We start from the raw sequence: 26,822 nt of genomic DNA, 5'->3' as shown, positions 1-26,822 counted from the left end.
AGCACTCAGCTTTTGGCAGTCCATATAATGAGTTAAATGAGTTGATATAAATCATGGTTGATGTCACATGCATGTATGTGCTATATAAATGTAAAGAATAATAATAAAGTATGCATTGTATCATGGGAGACAGATATATCTCAAACAGTGTGCTCTAGCTGAATAGACATTTATAAAATCATACTAATTGATTGGCTGATTCCATAATGCTATTAAATCTATCTTCAATTTAAAAAAAGTTAATTACATTTATTGACCGTACAAATTTTGGAGTAAAAAAACCCCAAAACTTTGATAATTTAATTGTGTCAGATTCCAGAGACTGAAGATCAGCTTCGAGCCCTTCGTCACATCACATGCAGAGGTCACAGAGGTCGTAGTCAAGCCGTCTGTTTCATCAATGAGATGCAGCCAATCAGAAGCCCCGAGCGAGCCGAACCCACCAGTCACACCCGAGAGGTAAAAGCCTCCATCCTGAACAGGGATGTGTGTTTGGACAAACAGTCAGACGATGCTCTGGATTCCACTCTAGAATATGATGTACAGCACTGAATGAACCTCTCTCTCTCTCTCTCCCTCTCTCTCCCCCTCTCTCTCTGTGTGTGTGTGTGTGTGTGTTTCTAAAACACTAAATCACTGAGTGAAGGTGAATGGTGTTTATCTGACAGACAGACGCTGTAGTCTGAGAATTTTCCCATCTGTGGATGCTAATAATGGGGTACAGCACTTTCACATTTTTAAAATGAAAACAAAAACTGCTTGTTGTAAATGTGTCACATCTTCTGTATGAATAGTTTTTCAGAAAGACAGATTTAGCTCTCAGTTAAAGTTCACAAAATCATTTGTATTAACATATATTTATTTTTTTAAGACCGTTTTTGTTTGCTGTTAATTTTAATAGGATCATGAATCTGAAAGAAAGAAGCTTCTGGCAACTCAAGTTTTTTTTAAGGTTTTATTGTAGGACTTTATTGTAGTGCGAAAAGACGATTGACAACTTTTTTATTTTATTAAATTATATTATAACTTAAAACATTTGTTGTAATATAAAGTAATATAAAAGTATATAAAACTGAACAAATATTGCGTTATTAACTTACTGTTATGAAAAAAAAAAAATATTAATATATAAAAATATGTAAAAAATATTGTTAGAATTTGTGAAGTATTTCTACATCATGTGTGCATTTGTTATGTTAGTAAAAAAATAGCTGGCAACATATATTATGTTATTACTACTAATAGTAATTATTGCTGTTGTTTGTTTTCATTATTATTCTATAAAAAATCTAATATTCATTTAGTGCCATTCACTAAGTTAAATTCAAACTGGTGATGCTGATGTACACGACACAAATGACAATGAGACATGTCTAATTTGGATATTATCATGCCAACAGTAATTTTGAATTCACCCTCATATCAGAGTTTTACTGATCAAGATCAGCTTGACATATTACAGACTGATTTTCTGCATCATTTTCAGTGTCTCGCATCAAAGCATAATCTTTGTGTGATCAGATGTGACGATGAAAAGCCCTAAAGTTGAGTGATTTAAGTGGCTGGATGGACTCGTGCCGCCGCAGGCTCCATCTCTTTGGCATTCATCATGTTGTATAAAGCTCAAAATGGATTAAAGAGCTTGAGTGTGCCAGAGAGGTGATATAGGGGAGCTATTTAAGCTTTACGCAGTGCCAAGGAGGGTGATAGAGGGACCCATTTCAGAATAACACGCTGCCAGATTTATAATGGAGTGCACCCACTGAATATGCAGACAGATGAACAGTCACACACACAGAACACACGAGGAACCTGACATCAAATCATTCTGACTACATGACACCAGACGTGTGACATGTTCCTCTCTTCTGCACCTCTTTTTAATTTCTATTTGTAAAGTATTTATACATCATCACAAAAATAAAAAAAATAAATACAACTAAATTTATTAATTCTTAATAAATAAATAAAATATATTATCTGAGAAACAGAATTTACATAAATGTGCAGTTAGCAAACTCTTAAATTATAACATGTCATGCTTGCTTCAAGAATTTCCACAGAAAATATCAAAATAAGATTGTCCTACTAATATCAAGGTGCTTTTGATTTTATCATTTGTATTTAGATTTTCATTTTAGTTAAGATTTTTAGTAACTTTGTTGTTTTCTTTCATTTTTTGTTCTTAGTTATTGTCGTACTTCAAGATAACTAAACTAAAAGAAAATGAGAAATAATTGAAATAATTGAAATAAAATAAGTTACATTTAATATTTTCATTTATGTGAGTAAACATTTATTGTAATGTTTATTTTATAAAGAAAAGATAATATTAGTTTTAGTTAATGAAAACCCTGTTACACACTCCAGAAACTGATACAGTGTGTTTTAAATAAACTCACACTTAAACCACTTCATTTACACACACACACACACACACACACACACACACACACACACACACACACACACACACACACACACACACGCACGCACACACACACACACACACACAGAGAGAGAGAGAGAGAGAGAGAGAGAGAGAGAGAGAGAGAAAGGTAGCAGCACATTATTCTGCATGACTGCTTTTTATTTAATCAGTTGATAAATTAGGTGGCAGGTGTTTAATAATGCAAGGGGATCCACACACACACACACACACACATACACTTTAATTAGAGCTGCTGTGGAATGCCAGTGTAAATCTGGACGCAGTTTTGAGCGTATAATGTTTCCAGGCATGCACAGCTTTGTGTGTGTGTGTGTGTGTGTGTGTGTTTCATAATGCCTGGGATTTAATCTGTGAAAATGTGTGTGTTATAGCCATGCAGCAGAGCCCCGTGATAACTGAGGTTCGAACCCCTACAGGCACCTGAAATGGCTTGGGCTTCTCAAAATCGATACCCACTGATGCTATAAAAGATCTGAGAGCCGTGAGCCTCAGGTGCTACAGACCCTACCACAACCAGCTGGTACAGATATCTATGGTTACATTTGTGCATTTAGCAGCCACTTTTACCCAAAATAACCAGCAGTATTCAGCACAGACCACCAGAAAGGATCAGGGAGGGTGAAGGTTCTGGAAAGGCACTTTTTGACCACGTTATGAAAGAATAACAAGGTGTTGTGACTGTAGCTGGTGGGAGGGAGACATTTGGGAGGCAAATTTGGCTTTTCAAAAATCTAACACTTAGTGTCAGAGTTCAGCATGTTTCCGTCGACACAGTGACACAACAGTAGCAGTTTTGCACAAGCAAACACCAATCACATTTTCTTTATTATATGTAGAAAAAAAAATTATATTCATCAAAGTATCCTAAAAAGAAAATATTTATGGGTTTCATGAAAATATATGCAGCACTTCAACATTGATAATAACCAGAAATGTTTCTTGAGCAGCAAATCATCATATTAGAATAATTCCTGAAAATCACGTGACACTGAAGATTGAAGCAATGATGCTGAAAATTCAGCTTTGATCACAGGAATAAATTACATTTTACAGTATATCCACATAGAAAATAATTATAAAAAAAAATAATGCTCAAATAAATGCTGCATTGGTGAGTAGAAAATACTTTTTTTCAAAAGTATTAGAAATGTTTATTTAATTTTTTGACATCTCTTGATCTGCTTTCTTTGGAAAAGAGCAGCAAACCATCTGCTTTTATGTCCCACATCAGACAGAAAGTCATACATGTTTGTAATAACTAGTAGTGGGCCGTTATCGCCCTTAACGTGCTGCGTTAACGCGAGACTCTTAAAAAACTCTATTCTCAAAGTTGGGTTGGGAGCTGGGTCTAAACTAAGCAAGCTATGATGACTTTCAGCTTGATATTTTATATAACTGACTCGCTGAGGACAGCCTAACGGACAGCGACACTGAACCGAGCTCTCTTCTGCGAAGCTCTCCTCGAAGTCCTCTCCTGCACCGGAACGAACAAATACAAATCGCAGTTTGAAACAAACGACAAGATGTGAAAGAGCCCGATTCAGTACTCGCGGTGATCTGGTGTTCAGGGCTCACGCAGAGAAAAGCGTCTTGAGACACTAAAAATAAGCGTTTTCAACATTGAATTTGCTTATTTTTGCTCTGGTGCCGACAAATACATACGAAATATGTCAAAATGTCCACCTTGGAAATTATGCTCGAAAAAGCAGTCAGTTGTTTCTTAAGTGAAAGTAAACAGTTGAGGGAAAAAATGGGATGTGTATTATATTGGATGCGTTCATCGTCTCTTAAAGTGACTGCGCCTAATTTAGCTACTGGCTGCTGTAATGTTAATCCAAGAAAATGAAAATGTAAATCACTCAGTGCTCTTGACTACTTTGTAGTTTTAACAGTCAAACCAAAAATTATTCAGACACCAGATATATATATATTTTTTTATATATATATAGCAAAACTGTAATAATGTGAGAAATGTTGAAGGTGTCTGAATAAATGTAGGTTTCATTGTATATTTCATTTTTACATTGAAGACTATACAGTGCTTTTTTACATTTAATTATTTAGTTTCTGTACCTTGACACCTACAAACTTGAAAAAAACCTTTAACATTGTGTAAATAGCACAAATAAATAAAAATAAACGAACATACAAATTAGACAATTTCAAACAGGGCCCACTGGTACAGGCTTCACCGGGGCCCCGCTTGTGCATTGTGGAATTAGTTTACAGCTTTTTCAAGCAGTTTGTGATGCATTTTGGAAACATGAGATGTACATTTCTACTGCACCATCTAGCTTGATAAACCCCTTCTCAAAGACTTACTGTTTGTCAATTTTATTTGGATAACACACATATTCTGAATGCTTTCGCCAGAATTCGAATGAGCCATTTTAATCTAGATTAATTTCAAGATCAGACTTCTTTCTTTTTCAAAAGTTTCAGACTTCTTTGAAAAACATTGAAAAATCTCACCGATCACAAACTTTTGAAATAATGGAATGAAGTTCATCAGAGTTTAGTTATATGAGCAACTGCACATTTCCTGAGTGTGTGTGCTGAATGACAGTCTGCACAATTACCCACCTGTGTGAGGAAACTAGTGGGTGATGGGTTTATGAAAAGATTCATTTCTGATCAGTTGAATACAGTCTGTCTGCACACACACACACACACACACACACACACACACACACACACACACACAATGCAGTGTATTAACGGAGAAAAGTTTCTAAACTCCAATCACAGATGTGTATGAGCACACAGTGAGCCGCACATCCCCGTTCCCTTCACTTCCACCCTCATTTCCTCTCCGCTGGGATAATGAGACTCTCTCAGTTATATATATATATATCTCAATGAAAGCGTTTAATGCCACACTGCAGCTGATTGTTACTGCTGTTTGAATCACATTATTTCTAGAATAAAGTGAAGCCCTGTGAAGGATTCAAACTGAAAAGTTATTGAAATCTGTTTGTGTTTCTTTCTTTCTGTTGTGCTTCTGTTGTGCTGTTCATAAAGTGTAGTTCGATCAAAGACGAACCTTTTGTTATCATTAACTTATGTTATTTCAAAGATTTATGACTTTCTGTCTGCTGTGGAACACAAAAACAGATGTTTTGCTGCTCTTTGAAAGCAGACATTGAAAAAAAAGAATAATTAGGATTTGTAATGTTTTTGAAAGAAGTGTCTTCTGCTCTCCGATGCTGCATTTATTTGAGTAGTACAGAGAAAATAAGTAATATTGCAAAATAATTATTTGATAAGTGAATTTATTGTAAAATGTCATTTATTGCTGTTTTCAAAGCTGAATTTTCAGCAGCATTACTCCAGTCTTCAGTGTCACATGATCCTTCAGAAATCACTCTGATATACTGATATGCAGCTCAAGAAACATTTCTTATAATTATCAATGTCGAAAACAATTTGCTGCTTCATATCTTTGTAAAAATTTATACTTTTTCAGGATTCTTTGATGCACCATTTATTTAAAACGGAAATATTTTGTTACATTCTAAATGTGTTTTGTCATTTTTAATCATTTTAATGTGCTGAATAAAAACTGGAGAGAAAGGTTCTGTGTCTTCATCATCCTCCTCCTCATCCTCGTTCCCTCCCGACAGTCTGTCAGCGTCCCGAACATGCAAGTGTGCTGCTAAACTCAACGCTCTGCTCTTTAATCGCAGAGGGTGTGACATATCTTGTTTAATTAGCAGTAACGATTAAATTAGTCGAGCTGCTCATTACACAGTTTAATTCTCCCAGCAGCTTTATTTCAATGTGAACAATCACTTCACTGAAACTTGTCGAGATTCAGGGCCTACTGGAAATTTAAATATTACGAGCTTCTCATTTCTGACCCTTGACCTGCAGCAGAAGGATACCTGACCGACTCTGAGGGCGGGGCATCCAGACATTTGATTGGCAGGTCTCCCAGTCTCTCCCACGCAGATGATCTTATTGAGTTACTGGCACAGCTGGGTCTAGAGAAATACATCGATATTTTCCAGCAACAGGAGGTACACACACAACCCACTCACACGTCCCAGACGGCACACCCACAGACGCCCACGGCGCTATTATCTGATGCATATCACACACAAACCTGGCTCTAAGGAGTTAGAGTGCACCGATTTATTTTAGTCTGCCTGGAAACAAAGTCATTCTAAAGATTTGAGATTGAACTAGTCAGTAGGTTTATCAAAGTTCAGATCTTTACTGACACACTGAGTTTTGTTTGAGCTGGTTAGTAGCAAGTAAACTAGATTTCCATGAGAAGAACTTTATATTCTGCAGTTTTCTGTCAGTGAAATGAGTCAGTATTTACACTGCAAGAAATATAGCCTTTAATGAATAATAAAACTTGCTTTTCCTTTGAATTAGGTTTATTTTCATGATCCCAGTAGCTTATATTTGTTATTTAATTTTTTCTATTCTTTAAAATGCACCTTTATTTAAGGACTCTTATATATTAGCAATGCATTAAAGACAGAAATTCAGATATGTGCAATTATTTGAATGTTTTTATTTTATTTTTAAGAAACATTAATATACCTTTTTTTTCTTAAGCTTCTCCTTGAAATGTAAGTCTTTGTTATTTTTATTATTGTTGTATATATTTATTTCAGTGTTCTTTGTAAAGATTATATTGTTAAATTATTGAATACAAATATTGTATAGAATTCGATTTCTCAAGTTTGCCACAAATAGTATTTGATTCTGATATACCATTAAATAGATAGATAGATAGATAGATAGATAGATAGATAGATAGATAGATAGATAGATAGATAGATAGATAGATAGATAGATAGATAGATAGATAGATAGATAGATAGATAGATAGACGGGACGATGTGACCTTTATAGAGTTTCCTATAATGCACCTGGGGCCGGTTTGTACTCAGGGACCAGTCAAAGTTTGAAATGATAAATGATTTCCATATGAGACAGAGAAGACAGATGTGCTGTGACTCTCAGCAGAAACATGCAGAGGAGTGTGACCTTCAGTGTGAACCGACTGCCCACCTGTCCATAACTCACACTTAGTATGCAAGTCTCTGACTCTCTGTACCTCTGTTTCTCTGTCTTCTGTTCTTCTATGCAAAACTTCATTTCCTTTATGTATTGTTCAAATATAAGAATACTTTTAGACCACGTTCAAATATCAGTTGTATATTTCATTAAATGAGAACCAAAAACACATCGTTTCCTGTATTAACTTAAAGTAATGTTGGATTTTAGAGTTGTGGTGTCTATTAAAAACAAAAATGAATCAATAATAAAAGGAAAACTAATATTGGATTATTGATCACAGGATAAAAAGTTTGCTCTGTAAAATTAGTAATAAAATAATTATTAAAAAAAATAAAAATAACATGATTTTTTTTTGTGTGTGTGACACACAATTTCATTAAAATAAATAATGAAATTATTATTATTTTAATTTGAATATTTTTTTTGTGACACAAAAACCTCAGGCGATAGAGGGCGTACTATCACTGTCTGTGCCTCTATGACAGTTAAAATTTTGTGGATTAAAACTTCCTGGGAATCATTTTTCCTAGGAAATTAAAAATTATGTAATTTCAGAACTTTTAAAATTACCGAACCAACTCGACACATTTAAATAAACATACTGTGTGCTAAATGAATAATTAGCTGCTTTTATTCAGCAGAGAAAAATATAAAACCCCTCTCAATATGTTGACACTGCACCCCAGTGCACAAGCGGAAGTTTTCAATTAAAATTATCTGCTGTGAGTGTGCTCAGCGTTTCTCTCATTTACAATTAAATGCATCTCTCCTCTGCATGTCATTCAGCTGGATTTCTCCAATACATCATGCGGATTTCAGCTGTGTCAATATCTTGGCTGTGGCTAATGGGGATTTTCACAATCTAACACTTAAAATGTTAACAGCACATAATCAAAAAACGCACTGACCTGCATTACCCACGTTAAAATATTGCCACTTAACATTAACAGCATTAAGCCAATGGAGTGGAATGGAATAAATTAAACACACAAACAACCCCTCCCCACGCACACGTGCATTTGTACCCATTACATGTGTAGACTCTCCATAGGTCTAATGGTTTTTATATTGTATAAACTGTATTTTCTATTGCCCTACACCAACCCTACACCTAAACCTAGACCTTACAGAAAACTACTGGCATTGTTTACATTTGTGGATGTTTAGAACCATAGAACCTTGTTTATGTTGTAGTACCCATGTCATTATACACATTTTTGTCCTATAAACCATATATACCAGTACACACACACACACACACACACACACAGGACTTCTTGACACAGAGAAACTGCCTCATGTCCATGAGTGTCTCACCACAAGACATTCAGTGTTTTAATGATGACAATTCATGAATCAGCCATTTCAATGTTAGAACCATTAACCCTTTATTTACCACCAGCACAAATATGTAACAAGTCACAACATGCCAGCTTTTTCAGTTTGTGTGACTGCAGTGCCGATGCACTAATGCACTCGCATATGTCATTAGTTCCATTACAATGCATTTATTGATACTGCACTGAAGTTGTTTTAAAATGTATAGCATGATGCATTAATGTAGAGCTCTCTAAAGCTGTCTCCTTTACACTATTGAGTTAAGGCTGCTCTGAGGCTTCTACACATGTACGGATTCAGCACTGCATAAAAGACAGAATAATGCAGCTCTTATATATATATATATATATATATATATATATATATATATATATATATATATATATATATATATATATATTCCATTCTTACAGGCTATGAACTAACTCTTCAGGGAAAGTAAGTGTCTCCACTTTTTATCACTGTAATATTATGTTGGAGTAGTTGGAATGGAATAATTAAAACCCAAAGCACTTCATAGTTTTGAAAGTCATTTTAAAGGCGCCCATGTTGTGGAATGAGTCTCAAAACATTATTTCTGCAGTAGTGATTTTGTGTATGCGCAGCCTCTGAGCAGCATTAAACAGTCTGTGTAGATGCACATTATCATGCTACTTAAAATAATAATAATAATAATACAAGAACAGTACAGTGCAATGTTCAAGGCTTCTGGTATTTTTAAGCTAATAATGTAAGAAGTAAGAATTTTTTAGGTTATGAAAACAAACATTCTCTGAGCATTCAAAACCTTTAAATATTAACATTATATATTATATAATAATTCGGAAAACAAGCAATTACACCCCCCGCCCAATTTTTTTTTTTTTTTTTATTTAATAAAAATAAATAAATAAATAAACGTGAACGTTCCCTGTTAGCTGGCAATCCGTTATGCTTTTAATTGCATGCTGGTGTTTATCATTTTATTTTAATATATTATCACGCTAGTGCAAATTTACCATTTACTGCACTTTGTTACACTTCTAGTATTCACCTATCGGAAGTATCGCACAGTCAAGGAAAACAGCGTACTTCCGCTTTGCAAAATAAGGTTTACATATGCGTCAGAAGCGTCTTGTTTGCAGCGCTAGAGTGCAGTGGCGTAAGTGCAGTGGGCTTGTGGTGCTGAACGGACAGCTCCCTCACTGGAGCACTGCACTACAGGGAACACCTACAAATATACATCTAGATAAGTAAAAATATAACTATTTGAAAAAAAAAAAACTAAAAAAGACAAAATATGATAATGACTTTGGACACAAAAGTACCTGCATTTATAGAATCACCCATATATATATATATATATATATATATATATATATATATATATATATATATATATATGTATGTATTCGTTTTAGAACATTTAGTGGTTTGGTAAACGTTAAAACAACACGGGAACGTTAGCCTACTTTTAAACGTCCCCTTCCAAATATCCATCTCACGCCTTATGTGTACTAATGCGCTGCATGTATTGACTGATTTATTCTCTTTAATCAAAAAATGAGCTAATATTCCCATTGCTCTCCTCCAGCAGCTGAATTAACTGTAATGGACAGCGGCAGTTTAACTTTAGAGCAATTACAGGCTGATTCCAAATTTCAAACCGAGGCTGGATTTAATTAGTTAGGAGTGATCAAGTAGCGCGCGTGTGCTCGTGTATTGATTCCCTCCGCACAGCACTGGATGTTTTACAGCTTAAAGTCAACATCTGCGTATTACCTCCAGCACACCTCAACGCGCGTCTTTATTCCCGAGTGAATGCACCACTCCCTTTGTTCTACATCATTTCTTAGACTTCCAGGTATGTGTGAGCGACGCGACAAAACTACTTTCCTTCATAACAAGGCTTTGATCATTCTAACAGCTGCGTATTGACTATTACATTTGTCGCGTCGCTCTGTGTGGAGAAAGAGGGAGAGAGAAGGGGAAAGTGGGCGGAGTCACGGTGGAGAGTGGGCGGGGACGCTCACCGTTCCATTACACGGGTCCGTTTCTCCCGGTCGTGTTCAGTGCAGCAGCTGCGAGGATCGGAGGAAACTCTCTCACTCACTAACCCTCCCGTGTCTCGGATACTTTACGGTCCAACGGACGCGCCGCCCGCCCGCTCTCCAATCACCCGTTCGGGAGCGGAGAACAGGTCCCGTCTTGAGGTGAGTGAAACGAATGATAAATAGTGTCCGTGTAAAATGAAGCCAATTAAAGCAGAGGCCAGTGAAGCTCGCGCTCGCGGGAAGTGCGACCGTTAAAGTCCGTTGTAAGGATTTTCTTCTCAAGTATGATTAATCATATCATATGGACAAATTCAGCGGATTTATAATCCACATATAATCTGCGTCCTGTCTGTGAGGCTCTGGAATTGTTTATTTGATAAGAATCGGACAGCGAGCTTTTTAATATTATATATTTTGGGCGTGTTTAAAACGAAGTCCTCTCAAACTCAAAAAGGCTTGATGTCTTTACCTCAAGTGCCCCGCGCATAATTTCACCGGCTCTCTTTCTCTCTCTATCATTCAGATGATGTTGAGTCTCGGTCTGTTCGTGTCTCTGGTGGGCCTGACGGTGTCCGTTACCGGCAGCAGTGACGGAAACCCGCTGGACAATGATAAGTGGATGAGCACTGTGTCCCAGTACGACAAGAGCAAATACTGGAACAAATTCCGCGACGTGAGTATCTCCGTTACATTTCCTTTAGCTGCTGGGATACTCGTGTGTGTTTTGCTTTCTATATAGGGACCACATGTCCCCTCAAAGGTCTTGTAGTCATTATAATGAGCTTAATTTAGAACAAGAGTCAAAGGAAGGTCTTTGTGTTTTGTTAGCCTGCTTGGGATTTCTCTAAATATCCCCCGAAGAACAGCAAAGCTGACTGAACATTATTTTGTTGCCTTTGCCACTAGCCTAAATTGGCAAACTAGTTTGTCATCACAATCTAAGATGTCAAAAGGTGTTTTCTAGGGTTAGGGGTTGTTTAGTGTTTATAATTAACCTTAAAACTATGGATATGTGAATAAGCTTGGCTGTGTTTACATCTGTATGCTGCTCCTACTATGTAGTATGCAAGCGTAATATAGCTTAAAATGACTGGTAAATAGAAGTTTTGTGCTTTTTCAGTTGAATATTTTACTGTCAAGAAATGGTAGAGGATAAATATGCACAGTTTGTGTATAATATGCACATGGCAGCATAGGTCAAATTATGTCTGAATACGTAATAGCATAGGTGCTCTCAGATTTGAAAAGCTGATTAATAATAATAATAATAATAATAATAATAATAATAAATGTCAGGGAACTGAGAAAGTTTTTAAAATCTATACTAGTTCTGTAGGTATCAAGACATTTGTTAGTTGTGGTAAAACTGTGCTTGTTTTATTATTTTTGTACCAGGGCCATGGGATACAATTTATTTTATTTTTTTCTCAGAATTGCAAGATATAAACTCACAATTGTGAGGAAAGAAGTAAGAATTCTGAGACAAGAAGTCGCAATTGCCATTTTTTATTCTGTAATGAAAAACAAAACAATTGCAAAATTTTGAGACGTAAACCCAGAATGTCGACAAAGTCATAATTGTGAGAAAAAAGTTACAATTAATATTTTTCATTCCGTAATGGAAACGATAAAACAGAATTGCCAGATAAAAAAGTGTCAGAAAATTTGTCAGAATTCTGACTTTATACTGTATCTCACTATTATGATTTTTTTCTCTCTCAGAACTGTGAAAAATGTCTGAATTGTTAAAAAATAATAATAATAATAATAAAGAAACGAGAGATTTCAAAATTGAGAGACAAAGTCTAAAATTTTAGATACAATGTTGCAATATTTTTTTTTTAATCCTGTGCCAGAAACATGCATACATAATAACCACCTTAAACACAGAGGAATCTGATTTAGCAGGTTTTCAATATCTAGATTCATAACCGAGCACAAACTTTAGTATGCAGTCAAAGTATGCCAGTTGGGATGCAGCCCGTGTTGTGTAATCCACATCGGAGAGACTGAGATCTGGAAACTAAGCACCTGTCCATAAGTGTGTTCAGAGGGTCTCAGCTGTGGGATCCACATGAGAGCGAGATTCGGAGGCTCTTTATATGGATGAAGTGATTGCAGGAGGTGAAATGAAGAGTCTCTTCATGCCTCTCTCTTTCTCTATGCATCTCTCTCTCTCTCCTCTCATTCTTTATCTCTGCCCCTCTTTCCCTCTGTGTCGGTAATTTTTCTGTGTTAATGAGAGGTGATATTATGAATGCTGATGCAGTGGGGGACGCTTTGAAAAGGTGACAAGGACATTAGCACATAAATGAACACATTCTTACACACTCTCACACACTCTCACACACTCACACAGTTCAAACCGAACAACTGCCAATACTGGAAAAATGTAATTTGTAAAATTTACTAGCAATATCTGATCGAAAATTGTTTATGCACTTTTTTTTTTTCAGTGCATAAAATTTTCAGACTTAAATACTTTTTGAACTTTTTATTTAAACTTTCAGACAAGGCTTTGTAGAGCCATAATGTTAAGTTTGTCTTTCGACAAGCCTTCCTTCTCTATTTAGAAATGATAATTTTTGCATCTTGTTTATGCCAATAGATTCAAATTTCAATCACAACTCTGCATCCTGTTTGCTACCTCAATTAAAAGCTCATTCTAAAAAGCATTTTCAATTCTGAACACTCAAACTTGTTATAATTGAACACCCACCTCTGTCATCAATTGAATTCTGTATTCTCCTATATATATATATATATATATATATATATATATATATATATATATATATATATATATATATATATATATCATAAAACAGTCCTTTTCTAATATATACTGTAAACAGCACTGTACATGTAATGCAAAATCTTTCAAACATTCCTACCATTGTGCGGTAGATTAGTGAGAATAGTGAGAGTGTGTGATGTGAATGTGTGTAATAACTTCACAAGCTCTATCAGTCTGTAGGGTGAGAAATGACAGGTTGTGTTGATCCCATGGTATAAAAGCTTTAAACCGAATGTTTCCTGAGGATCTAGTGCAGACAGACATTTCTAAACAAACACACACACACACACACACACACACATATATTTCAAAATTTCTGTTCCAGTAATTGTCTGAAGCCTGAAATTAGTGGTCATTTCAAAGGTCATTGTATAATCTGTTTAGGCCTGTCTAATGCAATGTTCTTTCTGAGCACGTTTGATTCAGCAAATAGTTTTTTTTTTCGTTCACTTTTGGTCTAAAGAAAAACTTGCTCAGTAATAGGTCCACTGCAATGAATGTGCGCCGACAGAATCAGAATCCAAACAGCTGATAAAGACATCAAATCACATGTTTTTTAGAAACTTAATTCATTAAAATTTTTTAAACTTCAAACCGTTGCTAAAATACAAGTCCTTTATCCATAATATTGCTTTCTCCAGGGAAAACATCATCTGGTCTGAATCAAGAGAGAAATTAGCACAGATCCAGCACCAGTTCTAAACAAAATGTGGATGGATTACTGGAGTACTGTAAAATATAAATATAAATAAATAAATAAATAGAGCATTTTCAGAACAGAACAGCAAAAACAGGCCTTTACAGCCCATCCAAGATAATTCCTTCCTCCAACATGATTGCCTTTATTAGGTCCACAACGAAGGCATGTCTTTCTTGTAAAACTGTGATCAGACCTACTTCTGCTTCACTGAAGTTTGCATCTACATCCACATCCTAAGTAGAGAAAGAAAAATATGCACAGTGAGAATTTTTTCTTCAGTCCTATACTGGAAATGTTCTAAAAGGATACGGTGACAAAGGGCTGTTGGTTTTACTTTAAGCAACAACTTTGTGCATAATTCTTATTGATGAACAGAGCGAGTGTACAATGATCTGCACAAACATCAAGATCACCAAAGAGAGATGATGAGATTTATAGTATAAGCGTTGCAAAACAGAACATATTTCAGAAGACAGAGCACAATTGTAAATTATAATTTTTGTATGAACTTTTCCTTTTAAATTCTGTTTTGTGGGTGTACTGCATACCTTCAAAAGACTTGGAATATTACACACAAGTTCCATTGACTATTATATTATACATTATTCTCAATTAATAACATCATAGAAGTGAATTTAGAGAAAACTTTTTACAATATTTAAGTGAAACTAGTAAGAAAATGTCAGTGGCTGGCCATTTTTGAGGAAAAAAAATTCTTATGAAGCAAAATGATCCGTCTGTGGAAGAAAATGAAATGAATGCAGAAATTAAGACTTAAAAGCATTTATCTTAAATTTATCAAAGTAAATCCTCTCCACAAAGAAAATAAAATAAATGACAGTGAAGTCACAAACATGGCACTTGTAACAAACATAGACTAAAGCATGTCCGGAACTTACATTTCCACTATTCATTAACTGGAATTCTATAAATAAATAATAAAATAGACCATTGTTTTTTTTTTTTTTTTTTATTGGCCACTTATGCAATGTAGTTGGCCAGTAAGTTCAATGGAAACATCAGGTAAGACTTAACTTATAATTAAATACATTTTAATGTTGTTTATGCTTTGCTTGAGGAGGTGATGGGGTCTGCTAATGACTCACTGACAATTTCAGCGGATAAAACACTCTGAATGCCAGTAGTTTCGTACTGCCTACAGATTACTGTAATTATCATAAAAAGCATGCATACTATTTTCATTGCAACTGGCTTGACTGTAGTTTCGCACTCATACTTGTGATTTAATACACTGTGCCAAGTTAAAGGTGCCATAGGATACAAAAATCACTTTTATAAGTGGTTGAACACAGTTGTGTGGCCACAGTGTGTGAGAATGTCTCAGGTTACGAATGTAACCATGGCTCCCTGAGTAGGGAACGAGACACTGCGTCCTCTAGGGGTTGCTATGGGGAACATCTCATCGTGACCCATGTCTGAAGCATACGTTGAAAAAACACCAATGAGTTGGCAGGTGACAGCCTCTGACGTCACTACCAGCGTGACTATAAATAAGCGCCAGGAGAACACGTCATCCACTTCTTCGTCTGAAGCTTGTGTCCGAAGCATGGCAGGGAGCTAGAGGACGCAGTGTCTCGTTCCCTTCTCAGGGAACTATGGTTACATTCGTAACCTGAGACCTTCCCTTTCAAGGGAACTTCGAAGTGCGTCCTCTAGGGGTCGCTATGGGGAACAGTATACCCATGCAGCCATGCTGAGTGGAGTGCAGGCTAGAATCATGGCAAACACTAAGTACCAACTCTGCCATTCATGGGAGTTGCTCCTGGGACGTTTAGACGGCTGTCCATGACATTATCCCTTACGGCCAAAGGCCTAAACCAGTGGTTCCCAACCTTTTTCAACTCGCGGCCCACACAACCAAACACATATGTTTGCGCGGCCCACTTCAAAAAAATTAACTGACCCCGCTATTGTTGGGTTAATAACTTAGTACTCAGAAGCTAGATTTTAAACTATATTTATTGAATAAACTAGGGCTGTGCGATATGGACAAAAAAGAAAAAAGAAAAGAAAAAAAAACTATCGCGATTTTACAGTCTTTTACAGTCATAAATGCATTCAGGATTAATTTGAAACATATTTCCAAAAGAAAACCAATCAGAGCTTTATGAAAAAGTTGTAACATCTCTAGAACAGACATAAGTCAAAATTATCACTATAGTGAAGATGTAAAGAAATGTATAGACTTGTGGCAAAAAAAATAAAAATCCTGTGTACAGGGACTGTATTTTTTTTTTTTGCCATGCATTGTTCATAGAGCTCATTAATTGTAGCGGTGCCTCAGGTGTTTGCAGTGTGTATACAGTATGTGTATGCGGTCAGCAGTGAGAGCGCATAAATATAACGCGAAAGCACATTAAAATAAAGCACGAGTGCGAATTTCTCTGTTCGAAGCAGATTTCCTTTGCTCTGTCCCAAAACCGGTCGTGCTTGCTCAGATACACGCTGCTTTGCAAGGAGAGAGTGTGCACACTTAAAACGTGTCTCCTCCCACTTAAACTGCATCCTGTTCACTAACAAATTCACTCTATGCTCATGTGTTAGACATTAATTATTTTCGCACGTTTTTATTTCTAGCCTTTTACCGCAGTGAGAACGCTCTGATCCGTCAACATTGGCTCAGAAAAAAGGCGCATCACAGACAGTGTGTGAACCTGGAGATAGGCATATGCGCACGCTCAAATCGTGATTTTAGGACGTTTTCTTTTAATCGCACAGCCCTAGAATGGACTGGAAATGAACAGAAAATAATTGGCGGCCCACCTGCAATACCACCGGACCACAGGTTGAAAACCACTGGCCTAAACCATATACCATGGAGATCTGGTGGTTACAGGGGAATTAGGAAGGGGAGGATAAAAGCAGAAGTTAAAAACCCCCAAAGGGAATGAGTAGATACCTAGGTATCGCTCCAATTCAGACGAGAATGCTGCCTCGTCTGGATCACATCCCTTAGGTCCTGCTTACCTCCTCGTGACCCACGATTCCTCTTACCCCTTCCGCAGGCAGGGGAGGTGCGTGAGTCGCGACACTAGCCTACTGTGCCCATCTTTGATCCTCAGATCGAAACGGAATGACAGAAGACCATCGTGGAATGAAGGATTTGAAGGCAGCTGAGCGCGCCGTCGCCTCCCTGAATATCTCTACTACAGTTTCGATGGAGGTACCTAAAAGTTCGGAAGGCGAAACCAGAGCATCGAGAAGAAAGCCCCTTTCTTTCTTCCCGATGTCTGCCAGGTTCACCCACAGATGTCTCTCCATCACCACCATGACCGCCATAGACCTGCCCATGGCGGAGACGGCCTGCTTGGTAGCACGGAGAGAGAGATCTGTGGTGCGGCGCAGCTCGGCCAACTGGTCAGCTGAAAGGCCCTCGCCTTTATCCAGGTCCTACAGCAGATCAGCCTGATAAGCTTGAAGCACTGCCATCATGTGCAACGAAGCCTCAGCCTGACCTGCTGCTGTATATGCTTTGCCATTTAAGCGAGATGTATATTTACTGATTATAATGACTTATACTGTCTTTTTACACGTTACATTGCATATCCCATAAAACCATGTCTGCATTTGTGATGGGAGGAACGACAAACAATAAGTGCTACTCTACACTCCTCAGAATTTGCGTTTGAATTATCAGTGGCAAATCCTTTACATATGTAAACCTAATTACATACCATGAGTCAGAAGCGCCACACTGTCCTTGCAAGTGAGTGAGCGGCAGCCAGCAGCTAGTACGAGGAACGGCCGGCAGATCCGATAAAGGAATGGCTGGGGGCTTGCAGCAACCACATGTGATGATCCCGGGGTTTACTCCACTTCGTCCACAGTGAAAGCCAATTCGGCGATCCACAGCACGAAGTTGATGCATTTCCTCATTGACCAACACAGATCAAGTCTAGGCATGACGAAGCAGATATCATGCTTTTTTGGAAGGACAATCAAAGTAGTTTCACTTTCACAATGAATCACACAGCTTCTCTATAACAACAGCCAGAATAAAAGGTATGCCTTCTTTCTTTGCATGAATATTTGGGTGGTGATATGCAAATCTTCTTAACTTTTGTAAAGAACATCTGTTCGGATTTGAGACTTTAGTCTTTGCAACTTGGCAGATCTTCTTCATGCACCAAGAGCTTGTAACACTCCAAAGAGAAAGGAAACATTTTATTAGCATCATATGACCCCTTTAAAGGGGACAAACACAAAAATAGCGCATTTTGGCAATTTTTATCTATGGGGTATTTTAAGATAAAACTTCACATACACACTTTGGGAACAATTTAAAATATTGTATCAATGCATTCTATGGCACCTTTAGAAAGAGATTTAAAAAAAAAAATTTGATCTGAAGATTAGTTTGTACTTTGACTAAATTGCACTAATCTTGAAAAATCTAAGTTCTGTTCAGAAATTATATTTAACAAAAAATAAATGCATAATACTAGAAGAATAGTTTTAACATGGTTTATTGGAACACTACAATTAGCCCAAGTCCATATTAAATGACTGCTTAACTCGCTTAGATTACTTGTCTGTGCAACTTCTGGCAAAGCTGAGGGAAGTTACTTCAGAAACAGAAAGAATTAGCTTTTCAGTTTTTCGTCATTTCTGAATGTATGCGTGCAATCTGTACGTTATGTGCAAGCTTGTGTGCTCTGTTCGTGTGCAGCAATGTAGCAGCACATTAGAACAGAGATCAGAAATTGCTCAAAAACATGTTTGAGTTCTTAACTTGGGCTAAGACATTCCACAAAACAGAATGCAAAAAGCAAAAGTCTTTTACCTTGATTTTGCTGAAGTAGGTCCACTCTGCAAACATAACATTGAATCCTGTGTCTGTGTGCTTCTGCGCTGTGTGGGGGAGTGGGAATTGACATCCAGCACAAATGCGTAACCGCATGTCTTGAACATTTTGAGCAATTTTACTTAAATTAGTTACGTTAGTACACTATCTAGGGAACTGTCTATTCCAATATTTCATCAATCACCAGTGCACGTTCATGGTGTTTCATATCGCATAAGGCTATAAAACTATTTGATTCTAATCGTAACCTTTACTTTTAAAGACCAGTCAGTGTCTGTAGCTTTAAGTTCATTTGTATGCTAGTGTACTCATAACTTGACAAGATTAACTTGCAACAGATTTACACATTAAAAATTCAGTTTTTCTCCTCTGGAAAAACTGAACAAATATTTTTCATAAGTCGTCTCAAAATATGTTCTGCCCAGACTAACTGTTTCAACAGGAAACGCATTAACGCAGGAAAGAACACTGACCTTGTCAAGTTGTTTCTTTAGCAGTGAAAGACTGACTATCCTTGCTAAGGGCTGATGGGTCTGAATTGGATGTGGTTGGACAGCAGAGGTGAGGTTACAGCGGGAAAGACTGGATGTGAACACGAGGTCTGATTTTTAAAATGAAATTAATTCATTAATGAAATGCTGTATGTTTGTGCGGGGCAGCATTGTGTTGGATGCAAATGTTATTTTCCCCTTGATTTAGGTGTAAGGGATTCATAATGTCATCATTAAAGTGAGTTTTGAATGCTGAAATCAATCGTTGCCAGAGTTAAATATAGCAGTCTTTGGACAGCAGAGATCTGACCATCATTTGATCATTTGAAAAGTACAAATTCAGGAGGCGTTACACTGACTGTACAGTTCAATTTGATTCAATTCGGTGTCCTTTTATGTCATTTATGAGAGAACTAAAAAAGTGCAAAATCATAATAAAGACCTTGTGTGTGTGTGTGTGTGTGGGGGGGGTATGGATCCTCTGGGGTCGCTGTGACTGCCATGTAAATGAGCCTCATTACTGAGAAACTTCTCATCGTCTAAACGAGAGGAGCGCTGAGGCCAGCAGAAGAGAGGATGGTTTGTTGATGCTCTATTGTTCTCCAGAGGAAAGGCATCTTGTGATTTACTGTAATCACTGGGATTCAGTGTCTATCTGTTACTCTTTTTCAAAGGAAAGAGTGTTGAAGTCAGTTCAGAGGATCTGTGAACCTCTTTTAGATCAGACCTTGTATTTCCAACTGTGTTTTCACAACAAAACCCGCCCAACTGCTACTCAGAACTAGCCAAAAACTAGCCCAATTGCATTTTGAGGGGGGCTCCCCATTAAAAACCGCACTCCACAGGGTATAATATACGTTTTTGGTGGTTTTCCTCTGTAAAATTCACATTCCAGGGGCTAAATATCATGTTATCAGGGTCGCTTTAACCCGCGGACATGTAAAACAACCCGTGGCAACAGTGATAAAGTAGCCCAAATCCGCGGAAAAACCAGGGACTTGGCAACACTGAACAGACCTGAGAGTGGATTGTCGATCTTAATAATGCAATTTAAGATTTCCTAACTAGAGATAAGATTCTATTTTGTAAGATAGGATAAGAATCCCAAATCAAGTTAAGATTTGCTTCTGTAATACTAATTTATGAAAAATCCTAATTGAAAATATCATATCTTAAGTTAAGCATTCTGTAATATGCCCCCTGCTCTCTGCTTTCTGATGTTCCTGGCTCCTGTTTGAAGACCAGCAGGTTTAAGGAGCCAACAACGAGCCCTTTTCTGACATCCTATCCTTTGTCCTACGTCTGCCTCCCCTCCCCCTTCTCTCTCTCTCTCTCATTCACTTTCTTTGACACATTCTGACCCTGTGCTCCATCAGCTGTGAAATCAGCCCTGCAACATACACTCAAACACAGACACACCTGACTAAGTCAGCTGCCAAATCGCTGACTGTTTTCTTCTGTCATAAGGGTCATACATCCATATCCAGACATATGCATGTGTTTGTTTTTGCATCTAGCTGTGCTATTTTATATTTGGTTCCTTCTACCTTTGGCAAGTGTGTGTGTGTAAGTGTGGGGCTGTTTCTATTGATTTGTTAATTCATGATACTGGGCAGAAAAGCCGAACAGAATTGCTGAGAGAACATGGCTGTAAGGGAGGCAGGTGTGTAAACCCACGGGAATGTGTGTGTATGTGTGTGTGTGTGTGTATATGTGTGTCTGTGTCTGCTGACAGACAGTATTACACTGAGTGCTCACAGCTGGGACTGTGATGACTTTGCTGAGCATGTTCTGTGAATGTGTGCATGATGAGAACAGAGGGATGAAGTGAAAGAATAAGAGATGCAAGGACAGATTTCAGTTCTGAAGAGAGAACGAGTTTGGAACTATAGTATTTTCATTCAGTGGAAGCCTATTTATGGAGCCCCTCTGGTCCCACTTTGTCAAAAAATAAAATAAAAATAACTATTTAGTGGCCTCAAGATACTAACTCGTGGCCTCAAGATAGTAACTCGTGGCCTCAAGATACTAACTCGTGGCCTCAAGATACTAACTTGTGGCCTCAAGATAGTAACTCGTGGCCTCAAGATACTAACTCGTGGCCTCAAGATACTAACTCGTGGCCTCAAGATACTAACTCGTGGCCTCAAGATACTAACTCGTGGCCTCAAGATAGTAACTCGTGGCCTCAAGATACTAACTCGTGGCCTCAAGATAGTAACTCGTGGCCTCAAGATAGTAACTCGTGGCCTCAAGATAGTAACTCGTGGCCTCAAGATACTATCTCGTGGCCTCAAGATAAGTAACTCGTGGCCTCAAGATAGTGAAGTGTCTGAGACATAGACCCTTTGTTATTAAACTGGACCCTGTACTGTAGTGCAATGTAATACTTCACATTCTGTGCAATATTCTCTGTTTTAATATTCAGTGTAATATAGTTTGCTGTAGGGCTGCACGATATTGGGAAAAAAATTACATTGCGATATTTTATTTTTCTGCGATATATATTGCAATATGAAATCTAATCTATTTTTTTCTTACAAACAAAAATGGGGTGAGCAGATTTACATTCTCATTTTAAACGATTTAAACATCGACACCATTGTGTCAATTGATTAATATGCGCGAGGGAGAGAGAGCAAGACAGCATTGTTTGAAGCGCTCTCTCTCTCTCCCTCTGTCTCTCTCCCTCGCACGCGCACTCGCTCTTTCTCTCTCGCGTGCTCTCTCTCACGTGCTCTCTCTCTCGCGCTCTCCGCGAATCACATTCGTCAAGGGCCGGGGAGCAGCTGGCCCGTACAGTTACAGACTACGACAGCCTACATCGCACATCCTGCGATGTGACTATCGTGGATTCGTACATCGCAATATCGATGCTTAATCGACACATCGTGCAGCCCTAGTTTGCTGGATCTGCTTCTGTTTATTAACTAGTACTGTTCATCACAATCAATTCAATTCTGTTAATACAGTAATGTAAATCTTGTAGGCTGCATATCCATAGTCCTTTATAATAGGGATGCACCGAAATGAAAATTCTTGGCCGAAACCGAAAACCGAAAAAGAGAAAACCAAGGCCGAAAACCGAAACCGAAACACCGAAAGAAATTATGCCAATTATTAGTACCATTGCATTTATTGCTATGTCCGTGTACTAACTTTACTAAAATTAAGACATTGCAATTGCATAAATTAATATTAAAGTTTCAAAGATAATTACAATTACACAACTTATTTAAAAAAAAACCCATAAAAATACATAATTACAAATGATGCAAATATTTATTAAGCACATAAAATTCAAACTAAAAATGTATCCCACTCATGTGTATATTTAATAATAATGTACAGGCCTACTGGCCCGCAGAAAGGTTTTAAAATGAACAGTTCTCTCATAAAAACAAAGTGCATTTAGGTGAAGTGCATTTGAAATTTTTCTATGTAGGACTAGAAAGTGCATCACTTCTCCAGTAGACAAGACTGTTATCACTTCTGGGGATGGGGACTTCAGACAGATAACCATCTAGCTGTTGAGCAGTTGAGCTTGTCATCTGCCTGACATTTGAGAAATATTTGAGAGAGTGTATTTAAATAGGGCCAGGGCATAAATACAATTTTTTATCAAATTATAGCAGAAATCTAGCAGAAAATCTAGCATAAATATGGCTACAATCTGATATTATGTATGTATATATGTTTGTGTGTGTGTGTGTATATATATTATATATAGTAGCCTAAGATCAAAATAGCCAACGTATTATTATTATTTGAGGCACTTTCTTGCAGAATTCCACTGACCATATCAGACAACGATGGTGCATGCCACTCATCTGGTGCAGAGACCAGTCTTTTTTTCTGCGCTTGGCGCTTCTCCGTCTCCACGCGGGTTCTCCGCATACAGCGCGGCCTGGATCATTTCTCGTGCGCGCTGCCTTATTTCCGCATCTAAGTAATGGTCTTTATAACGCGGATCAAGCACATTCGCGATGAAGTGCAGAGGATCCGAAAAGATCTCAGTGAGACGTGTGCTAACAGACTCTATAAGACTGTACTTTTCTTTGTTTTTACTTCGTGGTCCGTCTTAATCTCTTTGTTAGGAGACGTTTTAGTGCTGCGAATAAAGGAATACGAAGAGAGAGAATGTTCTCACTGGTGTTAAGTGAATGTCGCGTGGAGCTCCTGGTCTGCGCTTTGCAGGTGCACGTGCAGGTCGCGGTTTCTGTTTGCGTCATCACAGCATTTCGGCCGTGTTGTTTCGGTGATAAAAGTCTATCGGCCGAAAACCGAAAAGGCCAATCTCTTATCTCAGTATGGAGTTAGACTCGGTGAGTATGACGGCACGTCTCACCAGCGAGCATGCCCAGTCAGTGCTGAACTGCCTGAGTTCCTTCAGAGGCAGGACAGTGGTACCACTGAAACACTTTCAGAGGCTCCTGGGGCATATGGCATCCGCAGCCGCAGTCACGGCTGGGGCGCGACATGCAACGGGCAGGCAGCTTCAGGGTCCTGGACAGGACCTCGACTGCTTTGGCACATCAACTGCCTGGAGTTGCTGGCAGTGCATCTAGCTTTGCGACGGTTTTGTCCGCTAGTGCTGGACAAGCACGTGTTGGTCCGCACGGACAACATCCCGGGGGAGCTCAATCGTGCAGCCGACGCGCTCTCACGACAGCTCACTTTCCCCGGGGAATGGTGACTCCATTCCCAGACGGTCCAGCTGATCTGGAGTCGATTCGGGGAAGCCCAGGTAGACCTGTTTGCTTCCCACGAGTCCTCCCACTGCCAGCTGTACTATTCCCTGTCCCAGGCCCCCCTGGGCACAGATGCACTGGCACACAGCTGGCCTCGGGCTTTACGCAAGTATGCGTTTCCCCCAGTGAGCCTGCTCGCACAGACACTGTGCAAGGTCAGGGAGGACGAGGAACAGGTCCTGTTGGTTGCGCCTTACTGGCCCACCCAGACCTGGTTTTCGGAACTCATGCTCCTCGTGACAGCCCCTCCCTGGCGCATCCCCCTGAGGAGAGACCTTCTCTCTCAGGGGCTTGGCACCATTTGGCACCCGCGTCCAGATCTCTGGAACCTCCATGTGTGGCTTCTAGACGGGACGCGGCAGACCTAAGTGATCTGCCCCCAGCGGTGGTAGACACTATCACTCAGGCTAGAGCCCCTTCTACGAGGCAGGCCTATGCTCTGAAGTGGAGTCTGTTCACGAATTGGTGTTCTTCTCACCGAGAAGACCCCCGGAGATGCCCGGTCGGAGTCGTGCTTTCTTTCCTGCAAGAAAGGCTGGAGCGTGGGCTGTCACCCTCCACCCTGAAGGTGTATGTGGCTGCCATTGCAGCCCATCACGATGCAGTGGACGGCCAGTCCCTGGGGAGGCATGACCTGATCGTTAGGTTTCTGAGGGGTGCCAGAAGGTTACATCCTCCTAGGACACCCCTGATTCCTAGGAGGTCAGCAGAAGGGGAAGGCTGTCTCTAAGCAGAGGTTGTCCCACTGGATAGTGGACGCCATCGCCTTGGCTTACCATTCCCAAGGCGAGCCGTGCCCCCTGGGGGTGAGGGCCCACTCCACACGGAGTGTGGCCTCCTCCTATGCGTTGGCGCACGGCGCCTCTCTGGCAGACATCTGTCGAGCTGCGGGCTGGGCGACACCTAACACCTTTGCAAGGTTTTACAACCTCCGTTTAGAGCCAGTTTCTTCCCGTGTGTTGGGTAACAGGTAATTGGCGGGAAGGGCTGGCTGGGTGTCTCGCTTGCTGCGCCATTCCCCCTAACACGGGGATGTGAGCGCCGCCTTCTCCCAGTAGAGTTCCCCGCCCCGGCCTGGATACGTGCCCAAGGTTTCCACCACTCCCTTCCGAGACCAGGTGGTGAACCTGCAAGCGCTGCCCCTGGAGGAGGCAGATCCAGCCTTGTCGTTGCTGTGTCCCGTAAGAGCGCTTCGCATATACGTGGACCGCACCCAGAGCTTTAGAAGCTCTGAGCAGCTCCTGGTCTGCTTTCTGAGGTCAGCAGAAGGGGAAGGCTGTCTCTAAGCAGAGGTTGGCCCACTGGATAGTGGACGCCATCGCCTTGGCTTACCATTCCCAAGGCGAGCCGTGCCCCCTCGGGGTGAGGGCCCACTCCACACGGAGTGTGGCCTCCCGCATGCGTTGGCGCACGGCGCCTCTCTGGCAGACATCTGTCGAGCTGCGGGCTGGGCGACACCTAACACCTTTGCGAGGTTTTACAACCTCCGTGTAGAGCCAGTTTCTTCCCGTGTGTTGGGTAACAGGTAATTGGCGGGAAGGGCTAGCTGGGTGTCTCGCTTGCTGCGCCATTCCCCCTAACACGGGGATGTGAGCGCCGCCTTCTCCCAGTAGAGTTCTCCGGTTGGCGTACCCTGGTAGAGCATCCTCCAGCACCCTCGGCGTCAGACTTGGCAGAGCAGTCTGTCGCCAGGCCCAGTACTGGCATTAGCATGCCCGGAGCCGGTCAGCCCCTGTATTGGGCTAGGTGTCCATATGGCTGGGTTCCCTACGGGTAATCCCATATGTGTATTCTTCCACGGTAAGGTTTCCCTCTTGGCAAACCCATGTCTTCCCTTGACAGACCGTTCTGTCAGTCTCTTCTGGCAGCCGTTCCATCCCTACTCCAAGGTAGGACCTGCCTCAGAGACCCCTTCCATATGTAGTACTGCCCACTGGGTCAGTCCATATCGGTATATCCACATGTCACCTCCCTACGGGTAGGATGTGGTCTCCGTAGCGGCCTTTCCTAAAGGCTCGCTTCCCCATTGTCTTGCCAGCTGGAAGAACAAATAGGGAAGATTTGAAGCAATCTTTCACCGAAGGTTGAAATCCCTTCCATTTACTTTATGTGGGCGGAACAGCAGCATGGCCTTCTCCAGCAGCGATGTACTCACCCTTTGGCCCCTTCGGTACCAAGGTCAGTGAATTTGCGCTGGGGCTTTGGGAAGGTTACGACCTTAAGCGTAGCTTTTGTGGCACGCCAGGGCTTGTCAACTATTGCAGCGCCACAGGGTTGTGACGAGGTTCAGGTTGTGGCGTTTTCCATAGGACCCCATTTGTCGGTCGACATAACTCGAAGTGACCGACAGATAGGGAACATCTCGGTTACATACGTAACCCTCGTTCCCTGATGGAGG

At 39.7% G+C, this 26,822-nt stretch overlaps 1 protein-coding gene across 1 annotated transcript in view; it reads left to right on the top strand.

Moving 5' to 3' along the window:
* The first annotated feature begins 10,826 nt into the window (after positions 1 to 10,826).
* Positions 10,827 to 26,822, top strand: part of LOC128027772 (testican-1) — a 226,178-nt gene continuing 210,182 nt past the window's right edge. The window contains exons 1-2 of the mRNA XM_052615635.1: positions 10,827 to 11,019; positions 11,384 to 11,533. Coding sequence (XP_052471595.1) covers positions 11,384 to 11,533 — 150 coding nt within the window. The 5' untranslated portion in view covers positions 10,827 to 11,019. The remainder of the gene's footprint in view (positions 11,020 to 11,383; positions 11,534 to 26,822) is intronic.

The sequence above is a fragment of the Carassius gibelio genome, chromosome A14 (genome assembly GCF_023724105.1).
Source record: "Carassius gibelio isolate Cgi1373 ecotype wild population from Czech Republic chromosome A14, carGib1.2-hapl.c, whole genome shotgun sequence".
In the NCBI taxonomy this organism is placed as follows: Eukaryota; Metazoa; Chordata; class Actinopteri; order Cypriniformes; family Cyprinidae; genus Carassius; species Carassius gibelio.
The sequence above is the reverse complement of the archived record's forward strand: the minus strand, read 5'-3'. Positions and strand labels throughout refer to the sequence as shown.